Genomic DNA, 18,207 nt, shown 5'->3' on the forward strand with positions numbered 1-18,207 from the left:
AGGGGATCAAAAAGAGGGGTGGGGGAAAGTAATTTCCATCTACGTACATCCAGACTCTTCCTCTGAGCAAATGAGGGCTACCCAGGATTTCGAGTGCAAACTCACAAGCCTCTTGGTTCAAAAACAGGTCTTCCTGCTTGACGCCTGAGCAGACAAGTGCACTCTAAGTAGATCTACCATGTTTCCCAGAAAATAGGACCTAACCTGAAAATAAGCCCTAGTGTATTTTTTCAGGATGCTCGAAATACAAGCCCTACTCTAAAAATAAGCCCCAGTTCAGTGTAACCCCACCCTCCACCCTTGTGCAGCAACCAGAAGACGACATGACTATATTTGAATAAATGTAGACCGTACATGAAAAAATACGAATAAAGCATCCCCTGAAAATAAGCCCTAATGTGTTTTTTTGGAGCAAAAATTAATATAAGACCCTGTCCTATTTTTGGGAAAACACGGTGCATACGTGCCCTATTTTACCTGGACATAAACCCCACTGATGAGGTAAGAGGGCCTTATTTTTTTCCTAAAAGTGGCCAGGCACAGAAGCTCCCTAATATGGGACCCCACATATTCATGGACGGCAGCCACGGGAGAGGGATCTGTGGTCTTGGGGTCCCACTTTTGAGAAGCAGGTTCTTTAAATCCTTTATTTAAACATTTTGCTAAAAATGCCAAAAAGTCTTCTGCTTCTCGGCCCTTTTCTCTTTTCTTTCTTTCTTTCTTTCTTTCTTTCTTTCTTTCTTTCCTAACTGAGCCAGAGGTGGGCAGTTCGAATCCCCCTGGGCCTCCTGTACATGGGGCTGGACTTGATGATCTCTAGGGTCCCTTCCAGTTTTAGCCGTTCCAAGAGGATGATGGTCAGACAGCTCCGTACTTTTTTTTGGCTGTGGAGCCAGAGGTTGTGAGTTCAATTCCCCCCAAGTGCCTCCTGGACCTAATCATCCACAGAGTCCCTTCAAGCTCTGCAGTTCTAACATTATTTATTTATTTATTTATTTATTTATTTATTTATTTATTTACATGTGTGTTTTCCGCTCATACAAGGAAAGTAAGATTGGAGTTTGGGAAAGTAACTGGCATGGACTGGCAGGCTTCTCGAAATGGTAGTCCAAAAAAAGTAACTTATTTCCCTGGACTCCAACTTCCATTTACCCACCCCCACGTTTAAACGACGACCCCCCCCCCCGCATGGACCTGTTGTTTTTTGGGGGGGGTTGGGCGAAAGATGTAGTCCAAAAAAGGGGGGGAAAGTAACTTTCCCAGGCTCTGGGTGCGAAGGCGAAATAAAATAAAGGCCCGTGAGCAGCTCTGCGCCTGCGCAAAACGAGACGCTCTCCTCTCTTCCCCCTCCCCCCTCCCTCTCTGGCTTCCTTGGTTGCCCTGACGACGGGTCTGTGACCGCCGCGGCCTACTAGGCCCGACCCGAAGCCTCGGCCTCGCCTGGAGCAGCCTGCCGGCCGGCCGTACCCCTGTTGTCGGAGCGTCAGCCGCCATGGCCACGCGGAGCGCCGGGACCCTTTTAACTCAGAATAACGCGGTCTATGTGCCGCCGGGGCTGATGCCGGGGTGGGTCGGATGCTTTCGGGGCCGGGGAAGCCGGGGGTGGGTGGATCGGGGTGGTGGTGGTGGTGGCTGCTGCGGCTGGAGGCGATGGGGCCGCCGGGAGGGATCGGTGGGAGAGAGAGACAGGGTCGGAGAAGGTCGTCTCGGGGCTGTTTTCCCTTCCTTTGAGATGGCCGAGGCGTGGAGGGGATTTATTTATTTTAAAAAGGCAGGAAAGACGAGTGGCCCTCTGCATGTACCCAGAGGCACTCTTGGCGCGTGGCCTTTTCCAAGCCAAGGGAAAGCAAGGAAGGGTTCAAAATTAAGGGGGAAAAGAAGAAGGGAGACTTGACTTGCTGAAGTGATCTTTTAGGGCAACTGCTGCTGAAAAACGGTTTTAAAACTAGGGCTCCTAAGAAAGGACTGGAGGATTGCAGGGCACCCCAAAGGTCATCTAGTCCAGCCCGCCCCCCTCCCTGAAGCCCACGGCCGAGAACTGCAAAGAGTTTGGTTTGGACTTCGAAGACTGACCTCCTGATTTTAACAACAAGTGTTGTTTTCTTGGGGGGGGGGCATCTTTTTCAGCCCCAAGTGGGCTGCCATCCCTTGAGGCTTTTGCTCAGGAAATAGGCTTCCGAAAAAAAGCTGATTATATATTTCTTTAACTTTGTTTTGCTGCTACCAAAGGATGCTGAATCACGCCTGTCACGTAGCAACAACGGTCATAGCAGAGAAAGCTAAATTATAGGTTGCTTTCCCTTTCCTGGGTTTTAGTGAGGCTAGTGGGCGAGGCAGCTTTGTTAGCATCTTGGCACGATCATCATCATCACAACGACAGCAGCAATAATAAATCTTAGATCGGCAGAGCCGGAAGGGACCCTATGGAGCATCGAATCCAGCCCCGTCCATCTTCGTGCAAGAAAGCCCCGTTCGGCTGCAGAAAAACATCAAGAGTCGGGTAGAGACCAAGCCATCACAAACGAGAATTTCCCACACAAATCCTGGGCGGGTTTGTTTCCTTCTGTGCAATAGCTTTGGAGTTGAATCAGCCAACTCGAGAAATGAAAATTGGACATTTCAGGAACATTTTCCCCTTCTGGGTCCAACCCAGCTGTTTCTTCTTTCTCCTGGCCAATTTCTGGGGAGACGATGGCCTCCACACAAGCAGGTTGGCCCCTTATTGCACATCCCTCCGAAGGGATGCATTGACTGGCCTAAAATTACAGAGGCTACTATATATACAGTACAGATGCAAATTTAGAAATGATTTTTTTTAGTTTAAGGAGAATTGGACGGGCTCCCTCTTGACTGAGGAAGACAGTGACCTTGGGTTCTTGGTGCTGAGTCCACTGTCTAGGCACAGCTATCAAACAACTTCCAGGTCTCCCTAATCATCTTTCATCAGATTTGTGTTCTCAAAGGCTTTCATGGCCGGGATCTGAGGGTAGTTGTAGGTATTTTCGGTTTGTTTGGCTGTGTTTTGGAGATTTTTCTTCCCAATGTTTCGACAGTCTCTGTGGCTGGCATCTTCAGAGGATAGGAGTCAGAACTCTGTCTGTGTTCTGGCGTAGTCTGTGGGATAGTTGAATCTGTACTGGTGTTTGTGGATTTCAGGGGCTTCCCTGTGTAGTCTAACATAATGATTGCTGGTGTTGTCCAGTACTTCTGTCTTTTGAAATAGGATTTTATGTTCAGCTTGTCCAGACTCCCAGCAGTGAAAAATACAGCCTGCAAAAAGATCAATGAACTCTACCCAGCCACAAGGATAGGTGATCACTGTACACAAAAGTCTAGCTAATGACACCCATTAATCACAGGGACAGATGATCTTCCCCTTATCACAACAAAACACCTATAACAAAAAACACCCTGATCGCAGGAAACACCCAGTCTCCTGAAAAGAACAAAAACCTTCACCCCGCAGCTACAAATACTCAGCAATCCCACACACTACACCAGAACACAAAGTTCTAACTCCTGTCCTCTGAAGATGTTGGCCACAGAGACTGGTGAAACACGGTCAAACAGTCCAAAAAACAGACAACAACCATTTCATCAGATTCTTTCTCTGTAACTCAGGAGTGGACTTTTATCACTCCTGAGGTGGAGGGTGCTTTGAAAAGGAGGATTCTTCTCTGCCATATTTTTATATCCAGGGTTGTTCTGAAGGAAGGAACAGGCGACTCACCCAATTTGCAAGGCATTGTTGTCGTTTAGTCTTCGTGACCCCATGGACCAGAGCACGCCAGGCCCTCCTGTCTTCTGCCTCCAGGAGTTGGGTCAAATTCATGTTGGTCTTTTCGGTGACACTCCAACCATCTTGTCCTCTTCTCCTCTTGCCTTCACACTTTCCCAACATCAGGGGCTTTTCCAGGGTGTCTTCTCATGAGATGGCCAAAGGATTGGAGCCTCAGCTTCAGGATCTGTCCTTCCAATGAGCACTCTGGGGTGATTTCCTTCAAAATGGATAGGTTTGTTCTCTTTGCAGTCCAGGGGACTCTCAAGAGTCTCCTGCAGCACCACAATTCAAAAGCATCAATTCTTCGGTGGTCAGCCTTCATTATTTATTTATTTATTTATTTATTTATTTATTTATTTATTTATTTATTTATTTATTTATTTATTTATTTATTTATTTATTTATTTTATACCCCGCCTATCTGGTCGGTGAGGACCACTCTAGGCGGCTAACAACAATAAAATACAGTAACAATATAAATAAACAATTCTAATTAGTAAAAACACTACAATACATTACATAGAGTGCAAAACAAAAACAGTAAAGAGGGAAGAAGGAGGTCAAGAGGAATATGATGGAAAGGCCTGCCCAAACATCCATGTCTTATGATCCGGCTCTCACTTCCATACATCGCTACTGGAAAAACCATAGCTTTGACTATGCGGACTTTTGTTGGCAAGGTGAGTCTCTGCTATTTAAGATGCTGTCAAGGTTTGTCATTTCTTTCCTCCCAAGAAGCAGGCGTCTTTTAATTTCGTGGCTGCTGTCACCTTCTGCAGTGATCATGGAGCCAAAGAAGGTAAAATCTGTCACTGCCTTCATATCTTCCCCTTCTATTTCCCAGGAGCTGATGGGACCAGTGGCCATGATCTTAGTATTTTTGATACTTGGGTTTTGCTATGAGAAGCTGATCAGAGCCACAATCAGCTCCAGGTCTTGTTTTTGCTGACTGTATAGAGCTTCTCCATCTTTGGCTGCAGAAAATATAATCAATCTGATTACGGTATTGCCCATCTGGTGATGTCCATGTGTAGAGTCGCCTCCTGTGTTGCTGGAAAAGAGTGTTTGTGATTACCAGCTTATTCTCTTGACAAAACTCTATTAGCCTTTGCCCTGCTTCGTTTTGAACTTCAAGGCCAAACTTCCCTGTTGTTCCTTTTATCTCTTGACTCCCGATTTTAGTATTCCAATCCCCTATAATGAGAAGAACATCTTACTTTGGTGTCAGTTCTAGACGGTATTGTAAATCTTCATAAAATTGGTCAGTTTCAGCCTCTTCAGCATGGGTGGTTGATGCATAAACTTGGATTACTGTGATGTTGAAAGGTCTGCCTTGGATTTGTATTGTAATCATTCTATCATTTTTGAGATTATATCCCATTACAACTTTTTCCACTCTTTTGTTGACTATGAGTGCTACTCCATTCCTTCTACGGGATTCTTGCCCACAGTAGATATGATAATCATCTGAGCTGAATTTGCCCATTCCTGTCCATTTTAGTTCGCTGATGCCCAGGATATCGATGTTTATTCTTGCCATCTCCTGTTTGACCACCTCCAGCTTCCCAAGGTTCATAGATCTTACATTCCAGGTTCCTATGCAGTATTTTTCTTTGCAGCTTCAGACTTTCCTTTCACTTCCAGGCATGTCCACAGCTGAGTGTCCTTTTGGCTTTGGCACAACCACTTCATTAGCTCTGAAGCTCTTTGTACTTGTCCTCTGCTCTTCCTCAGTAGCATGTTGGATGCCGTTTGACCTGAGGGTCCCATCTTCCAGCATCATATCTTTTAGCCTTTTGTTTCTGTTCATGGGGTATTCTTGGCAAAGATACTGGAGTGGCTTGCCATTTCCTACTCCAGGTGGATTGCGTTTAGTCGGAACTCTCCACTATGACCTGTCCGTCTTGGGTGTCCCTGCACGGCATGGCCCATAGCTTCTCTGAGTTACTCAAGCCCCTTCGCCACGACAAGCCAGCAATCCATGAAGGGGTTGCAAGGCATAGAGATTGCCTATTTTGTTATAGAGATTAAAAGTAACATCAGGAGGAGTTACTGACTTCACTTTTTCATCCGGAAAACTGGCATACTGAAAATAATGGTTTTGCAGGTAAAAGAGATGATTGCACAACTCTCGAGGGGAATACAATTGAGATGGTGAAAAATAATAAATAACTTGGTTTCTTCTTTCCAAATTTCATGCTCCTTCCTCTTTTCTCCCTCCCTCCCTCCAGGTACCGTGGGCATGTCCCGAACGTGGCGTTTTCCTTTGGAGACACCTATGGAAATGCCACCATGAAATATTTCCAGGATTTCCGAAGTGCTGCCATGGAGACCAGCCACAGCCCCTATAGCAAAGGGGGGCAGTTCCCTACCCTCTTCTCGCGTGACCCAGGCCTGGTGCTGGGTGCGAGGGCAAGAGGCTGGGACAGGTGGCTCCACACCCCAACCTATTCCCGTTATAACCTGGATTTCAACCGTGCAGCAGAACTAAAGGAGTTCCACCAGGTAAGGTGGCCTTTTGGGCATACATTTGAAGGATCCTTGGGTTCGAGAGTTGCAGAACTTGGGAGAGAAACTTACTGTTCAGACTGGAGCTCCCATAATTCTGCAGTAAGCACGAATAGTGGCCATATGCGCTGGCTCTTCTTGGAGCTGCAGTCTAAAAGTAACTTTTTCCAACCTCAGAAAATGCGCTACGAGCACCCAGTTACGAGAAACTCTGTGTGGTGTAGTTGATAGAAACCGTTCCTTGAATAGCTCGCTGACCTTGAAAGCCTTATTAGGGTTGGAATACGTTGGTTTCAGCTTGATGGCACATAACAACAGCAACAACACCCAGTTATAACTAATTATCGCATTTTAACAACTATGCTAGACACATTGTACTAGGACGGCGTAATCTCGTCACTGCATGCTTACCATCTGTTGGTAAACTTACACAGTCCTCAGGATTGCGAGTACAAGAGTTTGGAGTACTATTTTTTTTCCTGGAGGATATGTCTTGATAGGACTGCTTGTTAATGTGTTGCCGTGGAGGGGGCTGCGTCTTTGAATGCCCCCCTCCTCATGTATTTTAATACTGCATTTCTGAATCCACTGACAGGCACTTATTTACTAGGATCCACCAAAAATGTGTACGAATTTGTGGCAGCTTTTGAGATGTTGAGATGCCTTAATTAGGCAAGGATTTGCCTCCCTCCCACCCACCCCAAAAAGAAAAGATAAAGAGAGGGGTAAGATTCAAAGCGCTGATGAAGCTAAACTCGGGAAGTCTATTTGCTCAGAGAGTTAAAGTGGTGCAAACCTAATTGAATCAGGCCTTTCTGGATTTCATGTAGGCTTCAAGTTGCATCTAATGGCGTCTTCTCACATTTTAAAGCATGTGCAACTTAGTTGTTTCTCAGACAGAGTCTTATCAAAGATGATGCGATGGGCCGTTTACCTTTTGTTTCCCATCTTCTCTCCCTAACCTGGCAACTTCATTTTCTACCTTGGAGGGGCTTTTGGTGACATGGTAGCAAACACCCTCCGTAGTCTGAAACGGAGTAATTCATGATCAGCATGGCCAAGGGATCCTGTGGATTTTTTTTTTTTTTTTGAAATGGCCCTAAAATGGATAAGTGAGAATAGAACAGGATTTGAAAAATGCAAAAAGCTGGGTGAACGCAGACGGTGTTGGAATGGTGGGGAGAACACTGGTTCAGAAGGAAGATGGGTATTAGTGGGAGAAGCTTTTGCTGCTTCATTTTCTCACCAGAGGCTGTTAAACTCATTCAGAGTTACTTAAGTTTTTGCCTTCAGGACCACCCTCTATATTTTCATCAGTCTGCTGGTGACACCACTTTTTGAAAGTGCTGTGAAATCTGTGTTGGGTTTTAGCCTGGACTTTGCCAGCATTATCTAAGCTCCGGTAAACTGCAAACTAAAATCTGGGGCGGATTCGCAGCACCTCCGAAATGGGACTCATCAGTGGTCACCGTTGGTGCTTGTGGCCTCTACACATCTACTGTGAAACCTCCCCTGTGTCGCGAGGGATTGCAGCCTGACAGCACAGAGCAGATTCTGGTGTGGCGAGTATCAGTCAGGCTTGTGACTCCCTTGGAAGCCATTGATGGATCCTGTGCACACTGAGAGTCTATTTGAAAAGCACCCCCGGCTGTTCCAGGGAAAATCAGTTCAGGTACATAGGCCATCATCAAGGGAGGCTGATGTGCTGTGAGAAATCTCGGGGGGGGGGGGAGCCTCTGATAAGCTTCCAGTGACTCCATCCAAAGGGGTAGGTAGTTTGCAAGCTGCTCTGCAGGCCTGTCCTACTGGCCCCTGAAGTACAGGAGAGTAAAAGAAAAGACTCCCTGGATCCCATCATCCACTTTGCCCTCCTGCTTCTAGCCCAAAGGCCCACGAGCAGAGCGTTCCTGCTCTCACATCCATGCCCGTGTTGCCTCTGCAGAGGGTGCGTGGAGCTCCAGGCGCTGCAGAGGAAAAAAAATCAAAAACAGCGACAGAAGGGCTGGATATGGAGCACAGTGGGGTGTGGGAGTGGGGTGGGTGTGGGTGTTTGCACACAAATGGCCATGTCTGGCGGTGGGCTCATCACCTGCTTTCTTGCACTGGGAGCTGGCCTTTGGTCAGACCTTCCTGTGCTGACCGCTGCTTAAATCCACCCCATCCCAGGGAGAGCTGAGATTTTGGACAGGAGTCTTTCTGGTTTTCCAGCATTCAGCGGCTCCACGAGAGTTAAGCAAACTATAAATAGTCAAGAGTGGGTTGCCGAAATTGATGAATCGAGAACAATGTTTGTTCAGTTTTGTATTTTATTTGTTAGTGCTCATGCAGTGCTTATATTTTAAAAATATGTCTATTTTCAAAGCCCTCAGGTCTTCACCCCGCCCGTGTCTCCGAAGACAGCCTGCAGACAAATGATACAGGCTGTTGTGGGGGTGGCAGTCTCTGCCCCACTGAGCTGACAGGGCAGCTGTTGGGTTGAGCCTTGGCCAGCTTAGGAGCAAACTGTTCATTCTGTGCAAATGAAATCCATGCCATTAAGTTGTCACTTAAAAGGAAAACGAATGGAAAGAATGGAAAAGGAGGCTTGGAAGCCATTGATGGAGGAAGGAGCAGCAGCCAGGGAGATGCTTAACCCTCTTGCTGTGAGCCCTCTAACTTAGACCCATAACTCGAAACAATTTTAAACATTAAACACACATGTGCACGCGCACACACCCTCTCTCTCAATCCTTGCTTGAAGAGAAAAATCTTTGCCTGCCTAGCTTCTTGTTGAAGGGAGTTCCACAGCCTGGGAACAGCCACTGCACAGGCCCTCTCTCGTGTCCTGGGAAAACATCCTGCCCGTGAGCGGCACTGAGTGGAAATGCGAGAAGGACCTTCCCGGCAAGGTCTAAAAAACCGGGAGGGCTCACGTGGAGAGTTGCTGTCTTCCCGGTGGCCTGGGCCCCAATCCTGTCTGTTAGCTTTTTATCCCGTCCTTCTGGCAGATACATTAAAGCAATATCTGTCATCCAATGATCACCTGGAAAAAAAACCTCCCTTTCCTCCTGGGGATCACCCCGAGGCCCTCACCCCTCGACCGATTTCACTGAGCTTCATGGCTGGCCAGATCTCTTAGATTTTCCTGCTTTGAGCAACACGCTGCCCGCAGAACCTGTCCTGAGTTGGGGGAAAACATCTATTCATCCCCTGGATCTTCCAAAAAGAGAAGGAGGCTGGGTAGAACCGGATGTTCTGATACAGTGATGATGATGGTGATGATGATGATGATGATGATGATGATGATGATGATGATGATGATGATGCCAAGTCCAGTCTTGCACCTGTGGCTGACTGGGTGTTTGTTTTTGACCCACAGCTTGCCCAAATGCATCGTGCATGTTACACCGACAAGACTGGGACGGTGCACCGGGTCCCGTACTTCGTCTTGCCCGTGAAGGAGAAAGACAAGTACCCTCACCCCCTTGACCTGTGAGTGTGTTGGGCAAATGTGGGGAGAAGGGTTTTCTGTCTTTAGAGTTTTATGGGAACGCTTTTGAAAAGCATCTGGTTGCCTTGGAAAGAAGGTGAGTAGTTCAGGAGAGCAAATGACGCGAGAGTCGCTCTCAGACCACAGGGTTGAGAGATTCAGGGTCAAGGGGCTGATGGCAAAGGGGCGGAGACCCATTCACAAGCAAATCCTGGGAGCTGAGATCCTCCGGTCGCCTAATACAAACTAGACAGACACTTTGCATATTTCTTACACCCCATTTGTTCTGTATGAATGCAGTTCCTCTGCCTTCTGTCATCAAATGGTCGCTTTCAAGCAGGAAGAAGAAATGATCTCTCTGAATACGGGATAATTTTAATTGTAGAGGAGGTTTTGTTTGCTTGTTTTGCTTTCTGCCCCCTATTTATTTATTTGAAATCTAATTTCCCTTTTTATTTTACCATAGGCCTGAGTCCTCTTAATTCTTTCTTTACAAACAACCCAGCCCAGAAAGGTTTCCTGTGCTTCAAGAAGAGTTCTTCTCTTTTCTCGTCCTTCCTGCCTTTCCCTTCTGGCCCACATCCAGGATGTCAGGAGAACCTTTCCACCTTAGCAGTGCTCTGGATCCCTCCCGAGGAGAGACTGTCTTCAAGGGCAGTGGTGGATGAAGCAGCTGGGACTTGCAGGAGAGTCGCTGCCTATGGAACACTGGAAGGAACATTTCTGACCACATTTGCGTGCGAGAGAGGTGGTCTGACGGAGAGGGGAGGCTGGCCTTCAGGTCCTAAGCAGGCTTGGCCATCTCATAGAGGGGAGAGAGGCGCCCCGGCTGTCCTTTACTTTTCTTGCCAGACCCCAGTTTGTCCTGCTTGCTTTTCTACCCTCTTCAGTTGTACCACTGAGGAGAGGGACCAGTGTGTTCTGTTGATTTCCACTCCTTCCCGCAGCGATCTTCATATGGATTGGTCTTTCCCTGTTCCTGCTGTTTGCAGTCAGGAATCGTAGAAGCACAGAACTGTGGGATCCAGAGCTAAAACTGATGACCGGTGAATCTTTAACACACACACACACACACACACCCTTTTAAAGGGCAATCTTTATCCCTTATGCAGACCTTGACCCTGGGATCTGGAGCCTGAGACATCCCAGGAAACACTGAGTTCCTTTTCAGTAAAAGCACACGTGGGGTGGGAGGATGTTCAGCAGTATCATTGTACAACCTGAAACGTAGGAGGGCCATCCTGGCCCAAGGCGTCCGCTTCAGTTGTTATCTATGTTACCTGCCGTCAAGGCACATCTGAGTTACAAGGACCCCCATACGGGTTTTCAAGGTGTGTGAGATAGTTAAGTGGTGGTTTTACTAGTGCAGGTTTGCAAAACCCACTAGAGATGTGGGTGGCGCTGCGGGTTAAACCCCAGAAGTCTCTGTGCTGCAAGGTCAGAAGACCAGCTGTTGTAAGATCGAATCCATGTGACGGAGGGAGCTCCCATCGCTTGTCCCAGCTCCTCGCCAACCTAGCCGTTCGAAAGCATGTAAAGATACGAGTAGATAAATAGGGGCCATCTCGCTGAGAAGGTCATGGCATTCCGTGTCTAGTTGCGCTGGCCACGTGACCATGGAAACTGTCTACAGATAAAATGCTGGCTCTATGGCTTGGAGACAGGGATGATGCACCGCCCCCTAGAGTTGGACACAACTGGACTAAATGTCAAGGGGAACCTTTCCCTTTACTAGAGCATTCTGCTTCCATGGCTGAGTGGAGACGTGAACCCAGTCCATCCCTCTGCCCACTACCCCACATGCCCCCCCCCCCATTTTTTTCTGCTACCCTGAAAAAGAAGGGCTTTTGAAACCCTGCTACCAAGATCCAACTGAATCTGGGGCTGCCTGTGGCAAGCCTTACTTCCCCATGGAATCGCTTGCGGGAATCCCCATTGCTGTCTCCAGGCCCTGGTAGTCAAGCTCTCTGTTGGGTATTTGTGTGTGTTGACTGCCAGCAAACTTGATGTCTCTGTTGTAACTGCGTGGCTTAAGTTCCTCTTGACTGTAATTTGATTAAAACCAGAGTGCTCACGTACTGTCTTCTACCCGAGGCTTCCTTAAAACGTCAGGAGATTTACGTTTTGGAAATGTAGGCTGTGTGAAAGTCTTTGTACTTAAAACCAAAGTCAACATGGCAGTTACCGATCTTTGTGTTCAAATCTGGATCTGCTCCAGCTGTTTGGAAAGAGAGGAGGAATCCAGTTTTAATAACTCAAGGGCGAGGACCGCTCTGGTCCCCAGTGTCTGACCCCAGAAATGATTTTCTCTCCAGCTGAGCTTGGATACTAGAAATGCCTACAGATAAATATTGGGAAATGTTGCCCCCTGCCCGCTTTCTACTGTTTCTAAATCCCCAGTTTTTCTTTTTGAATTTAAGAAGAAAGGGGCACCTTTTTTTTGAGGTGCTGTCATCAGAAACGAATGAAATTCAAAGGCGCCCCCGTCTGCACCTGCCAAGTTCAAGAGGCACAACTATTTCTGGCACACAAGGAGTGTGGGTTGGGGGTGGTGGTGGTGGGTGGAACATTGTAGTACCTCCCTGTCTTAAAGCGATCAAAGGAGGAGCCCACCCACCACTGCCCAAATGCAGCCCTAGGGTAAACAGGTGGCCGGCCAGCCTTTTAAGAGCTAGCCACTCGTACCCCTCACACCCCCGTTTTGGGTGTCAAACAAAACACTAGGACGGGGGGGGGGGATTGACAGTTCTCTCGTTTTTGCTGGATTTTCCCCCAGTGGTGGTGGAGTTGGAGATGATTGCTTGTCTGCTGATGATTCCTGTGCGCAGTGTTAATATGCAGCCTGAACGTAAGAAGAGCTCTGCTGAATCAGGCCAAGTCCAGCTTCCTGAATCTCCCACCAGATGCCCTCTGGGAGCACAAGAGACCTCAAGAGACCTTGTCTCCTGATCGCCCTCTTCCCCTGCCTCTGGCCTTTGGAGGTCCCTTCCTTTGAAGCCTGGAGGTGATCCATCCCCATCAGGGCTGGTCACCTGCGGTAGGGATGTACAATCTCCAGGCTTAAAAGGAAGGTGCCGCCAAAGGCCAGATGCAGGGGAGGGGTTCATTCCATGCAAACAGCAGAAAGAAAGCTCGTGTAAAATGCCTGCCATTTGCTTCTGTTCCTCATCGCTTTGAATCCCTTGGAATAAAGCCTTCCAGTCTGTGCCTGGATCGCTCCAAGCTTTCCCTGTTCCTTTCATCAAGGAGATCAGCCCCAAAACGTTGTGCGATCATGAGCACATGTGCATGTGAGTGATCCCATTCCGACAAGGTCCTTCTTCCTTAGCGCTCTGCGCACGCCCTCTTGATATTGTTTGACCTGTTGTGCTCCTTTGCAGTGTCAAGCATGATTCTCAGGAACAGATTGCTGTGATGCAGAAATGCTATTTTGGAATTTTTTTTAGGTGCATGTGGCCCTCCGATATTTCCATTCTTGGGGTAATCTCGAGCCCAAAGCAATCCTGCCTCCGTTCTCCCTGTCTATTTGGCCCTATCCATCTGTCCGATTCTTTATAGGCCTTAGCAGTGGCAGAGTCCCCCGAAGGGGCTTTTCCTCTGTTAAACTTTCCCCTTTCCTGCTTCTGAAGGCAACCAGGTGGGCCACATCCTGTCTTCCCAGCCTATCCCTGTGCCGGAGTCTCCTGTTCGTCTTGTGGGAGGCGAGCCTGGGACGCAGCGCAGGCCCATCACACACCGAGCATCACTTCTTCAGCTGGACGTGTATCTTGAAAAATAGCAAGAGCAGGTGGAAGGCAGAATGGCAACAGCTTTTGTGCTGTTGTTCAGGGAGCAGGGAAAGAAAAGCCGTTTTCCGAGGTTTGAAAGGCTGGCAGGTGGAGGATGAAGCAAGCTGGGCCGAATGACAAGAAAGGACCTTGTGACTAAAGAGGAGGTTATGTCTCTCCCCCCAACGAGGAGGCAAGAGGTGCTCTCAACAAGAGAAAGGTATGAAAACGAGAAGAATATTTTCAACAAAATAGTAACAAAACACCACCCATTTGAACTGATGAGGGCGGTTCCTTTGTTGCACAGAACTGTGGAAATTATGAGTGTCGGATGGGTGGTTTGCCTCTTTTTCAGTCATCAGCCGGATGTCATGTGCTGCCCTCTCTCTCTCTGTGTGTGTGCTTGTTTCTCAAACGGAAAGTGGTGAAGACAATATTTGCCTGCTATGGAAAACTTAATGGTAAAATACGTGTACTTCTTGCCTCCCGTGTGCTTGGAGATGAGGAAGCCTATCCGCGGCAGAAGAGTCTTGTCAAATTATGGCAACCTAGTTCAACAGCAATGAACTGAGCAAATATTCTTTTCGCTAGTAAGCAGTGGAAATAACTTTTTGGCAGTAAGGAGCTGTTCAACAGTGGAGCAGTGCCTCAAAAGACGGTGGGCTCTCCTTCCTTGAAGATTTTGAAACAGATTAAATTGGAAGCTATTAGGGATGATTTAGCCGTGAGTTCTCTGCTTCGGGAGGGGGTTGGTCTGGATGACCCTTGGGCTCCCTTCCGTGATTCAACTGTTCCGTGATTCAACCGTACTGACCTGGTTTAGGTGTGATTCTTCCCTTCAGAGCAAGAAGCCAGCCCTTGCTCGCAAGAGATCCAGCACTGCTGAATGCCGCAGCGAGGCTGGGGAGCCCTTTTTCCTGGGGTTATAATTGTGGGAATTGCTTCCGGATATGATCTTTGAATCACAAACTCATAGACCTGTAGGGCTAGATGAGGCTCTGGGGGGTCATCCAGTTGAATTGTCTGCTAATGCAGGAGTCCAGAACGAAAGCATTGCTGAGAGATGACCGTACTGATTCACACGGTGAATTTTTCTGTGCCAGCACGCTGCTCCCTTCCATCCCTGGGGTGTTTGCTGGCTCAAACAAACTGAAGTGGCTACAGACCAGTCCAGAATGGTCTTATGGTTTATGGTTGCCCTCTGGTGGTACCAAGTGGCTGTTCCACAGCTCAGGTGCCTTGGGAAATACTGTATAGGGAAAAAGATGCCAGGTGAGCTGCTCACACGTGCCTGAGTGGGCAAGCAGAGAGCGACACACCCCTGATGGCTATGTGGTTCTTCTACACAATTTGAAGCCGGGGGGGGGGGCTGATAACCTTGAGTAGACTACTAAACAAATCACAAGCATAACCCAGCTTTTGTGTGTGTTGTGTGTCGCCTCCAACACTGCTCCTTCCCACTCATGACTGGTACATTTATACTATGCATGCAATTTGGAAGGAGAAATTGGAAATAAAATTCTGCATTCCACTCCCCCTCCCCTCCACCTTATATACATTTTCAATGTATTGTTAAAGTGCTGATGTGAAACAACGTTGGGCTGGCAAAAGACAATATTCTATTAATCCGTGACTATAGACCTTGACAAAATTGGAAAACCAAATGCCCTTCAGTAATTGATCATCAGCAAGTATGACCACCTCTATAAAAGCCAAAGTTTTAGCAGTTTGCTTATCTGGAGCATTATTCAGGTGTGTGTTAACACAATGCCAAGAAGGAAACAACACATCAGCAATGATCGTAGAGATGCAATTATTGCTGCCCATCAATCTGGGAAGAGTTATAAGGCAATTTCCAAACAATTTAAAGTCCATCATTCTACAGTGAAGAAGATTATTCACAACTGGAAAACATTCAAGATAGTTGCCAATCTTCCCAGGAGTGGACGTCCAAGCAAATTCACTCCCAAGGTCAGACCTTGCGATGCTCAAAGAAATTGCAAAAAACCCCAAAAGTTGTATCTCAAACTCTACAGGCCTCAGTTAGCATGTTAAATGTTAAAGTTCATGACAGTAAAATGACAGTAAAATTAGAAAAAGACTGAATAAGTATGGTTTGTTTGGAAGGATTGCCAGGAGAAATCCTCCCCTCTCTAAAAAGAACATGGCAGAACGGCTTAGGTTTGGAAAGCTGCATCTGGACAAACCACAAGACTTCTGGAACAATGTCCTTTGGACAGACGAGACCCAAGTTGGAGATGTTTGGCCCTAATGCATGGTGCCATATTTGGTGAAAACCAAACACAGCATATCAGCAAACGCACCTCCTACCAACTGTCAAGCACGGTGGTGGAGGGGGTGATGATTTGGGCCTGTTTTGCAGCCACAGAACCCGGGCACCTTGCAGTCATTTAGTCGACCATTAACTCTTCTGTATAGCAAAGTATTTTAGAGTCAAATATGAAGCCATCCATCTGATAGCTAAAGTTTGGCCGAAATTGGGTCATGCAACAGGACAGGGATCCCAAGCATACCTGCCAATCTACAGCAGAATGGCTGAAAAAAAGAAAAGAATCAAGACGTTGCAGTGGCCCCGTCAAATCCCAGACCTCAACCCGACTGCAACGCTGTGGCCAGACCTTATGAGAGCTGGGCATAAACAAAGGCCCACAAACCTCGAGGAAGTGACACAACGTTGTAAAGAAGAGAGGGCCAGGATTCCTCCACAAGGACGTGAGAGACGGATAAAGTCCTCCAGAAAACAGTGGCTTCAAGTGATTGCTGCTACAAGCTGTTGACTCATAAGATGTACTTAGTTTTTCACACAGGACTTCTCCCACGTTGGCTTTTGTTGTTGTTTTGTTAAATAAATCATGAGACAGCGTAATATGTCACGTGTTGTTTCTCACCTGAGGTTGTATTTACCTATTTTCAGACCTGCTAAGGACCCGATGACTTTTATTATGTCCTGATGCAAGACATCCTGCTTGCAACTTTTTTGAACTGTTGCCGTCTGGCAGGAGATGCAGAACAATTAAGACTCGGAGCGCACGTTTTCTGAATAGTTTTTATCCCAGAGCTATAATTGCACTTAATAATGAGCTTAAAGACCACCAATACTGAATAGCTGGACAGCGTGACTTAGCCTGCGGTGTAGATGTTTGTATTCTTAGTGGGGGATTTTTAGTGGGTGGAGAGTTTTGGGGGATTTTCTATGTGTGTGCAGGTGGGTCTGGCCTCTGGGCGTCTGTGTGAATTTCGTTGTATGGGTATACTATGAATAGACTTGCAATGACGACAAATGTATTTGATTTGTAAAAATAAAACCCATAGAATTCAAAGAGGGTGTATTTTGCTTTTCACGTGACTGTATCTCCTTTGGGTTCCTTCAGCAGGAGCAACAGCTGTGTAATAACTCCGGTCTCTTCCGTGTGCTTCTGTTCTCTCCTCCCCGCCCTTCCTCACGTCTCTTCCAGCCCACCGTTGAGCGCCAAGACCCTGTGGCACCTCCACCGGCTGTCTCCGGAAAACCTGAGGACCTACCAGACTTTCCCATCCGGGAAGAGGGTGACCTCGCAGGAGAGGGAGGTCCGAGACAGCTATTTCGAATACAGAGCCTGAGCAAACGTAGCACAGCTGCCCGTGGTCACCACCGTTGGAGCATCGCTCAGGAGGAAGTGGAGAGTAGCCAGTATTGGGGACCAGGGGATGATAAAGTTCATGGTTTTGCTGTATCTCGTTCCCCGGGAATCCTTGTAGGAAGCAGCATTCCACCGAAACTGGAGCCAGAGAGTCATTCTGGCACCTGCAGTGACTTCCCAACTGGACCCGGAAAAACCACCATTCTGGGAAAGCACTGAGCCGGCAAAGGCTTGGCTGGGTCCTATGCTGTTCAGCCAGGCACCTCGCTGAGCTCGGCTGGTGAAAGGGTGATTGTGTTGGTGTTGCTGGTTCTAGATGGTGGCCAGCGTGGGGGTGGGGGTGGGGTGGGGGAGCTGTCCTGCTTCTCTGGTGGAGAATCTGGTCGTAAGAGTTTGGTCTAGTGGTTAGGACAGGGTTTGGCAAATGCCAGAGGCCTGTCCAATTTTTATAATTTCGATTGACTCTGCCGGGTGTTTTCGAAGGGTGATGACGGCAACGGCAACCTTGGACCAGTCATGCTGTGTTCTCCGTCTGGCCTACCTCACAGGTTTGTTGTGAAGGTAAACGACAGAAGGTGTGAGCCACGGATGCTCTCTGGAGGAAAAGGCATGGTTGAAAAGGAAGTCGTTAAGCCGGTCATGGGAAGCTGGCTGGACAAAGAGAAGAAGGGTCTTTAGAATCCAGAGCATAGCAAACTGGGGAGCCTGGGAATTGTAGTCCCAGAAAGGAAGGTTCACATTATGAGCCAGTTGCTGGTGTTCCTCAGGGGCCCGCCACGTGCCACGAGGAGGCCCGTAGGCAGCTCTTGAAGACATTACAGCTTCTTCCCTTCCCTCCCACCTTCTGGGATCTCACCACCAAACCCTGTGAAAGCCGATGCAGATGTTGGCCAAGGATGGCTGCTTTAAAGACAGCTGCGTTTTACGTTCTCTGCTGCCGGCTGTGATCTAGAGCCTTAATCTAGTCCTGACTGTTGTGGATTCCCTATCGTTCAGCTCTCTGCCCCAACGTGATCCTCCTCCAGGGAAGGATTTAACAGA

At 47.8% G+C, this 18,207-nt stretch overlaps 1 protein-coding gene across 2 annotated transcripts; it reads left to right on the forward strand.

Annotated features, from left to right (window-relative positions):
* The first annotated feature begins 1,245 nt into the window (after positions 1–1,245).
* Positions 1,246–17,161, forward strand: CIMIP2C (ciliary microtubule inner protein 2C). 2 transcript variants are annotated; one of them, XM_072986265.2, is made up of 4 exons: positions 1,246–1,566; positions 6,013–6,286; positions 9,648–9,760; positions 17,002–17,161. In XM_072986265.2, the coding sequence occupies exons 1-4, from the start codon at positions 1,493–1,495 to the stop codon at positions 17,144–17,146; spliced, it is 606 nt and encodes a 201-aa protein (XP_072842366.2). In that variant the 5' UTR covers positions 1,246–1,492; the 3' UTR covers positions 17,147–17,161. The 2 variants fall into 2 exon arrangements, with proteins under 2 accessions (XP_072842366.2, XP_072842359.2); XM_072986258.2 differs by lacking the exon at positions 17,002–17,161 and adding an exon at positions 10,225–11,836 and having other exon boundaries at positions 1,274–1,566.
* Positions 17,162–18,207: the final 1,046 nt, after the last annotated feature.

Source organism: Pogona vitticeps, chromosome 1 (assembly GCF_051106095.1).
Source record: "Pogona vitticeps strain Pit_001003342236 chromosome 1, PviZW2.1, whole genome shotgun sequence".
Lineage (NCBI taxonomy): Eukaryota > Metazoa > Chordata > Lepidosauria > Squamata > Agamidae > Pogona > Pogona vitticeps.

Bases quoted from the DNA above. Each gene is read 5' to 3' on its own strand.
- CIMIP2C (XM_072986265.2), top strand. From the start codon at position 1,493: ATGGCCACGCGGAGCGCCGGGACCCTTTTAACTCAGAATAACGCGGTC. The intron at 1,567-6,012 runs GTGGGTCGGATG...CCCTCCCTCCAG, and splicing joins CCGCCGGGGCTGATGCCGGG to GTACCGTGGGCATGTCCCGA. The intron at 6,287-9,647 runs GTAAGGTGGCCT...TTTGACCCACAG, and splicing joins AACTAAAGGAGTTCCACCAG to CTTGCCCAAATGCATCGTGC.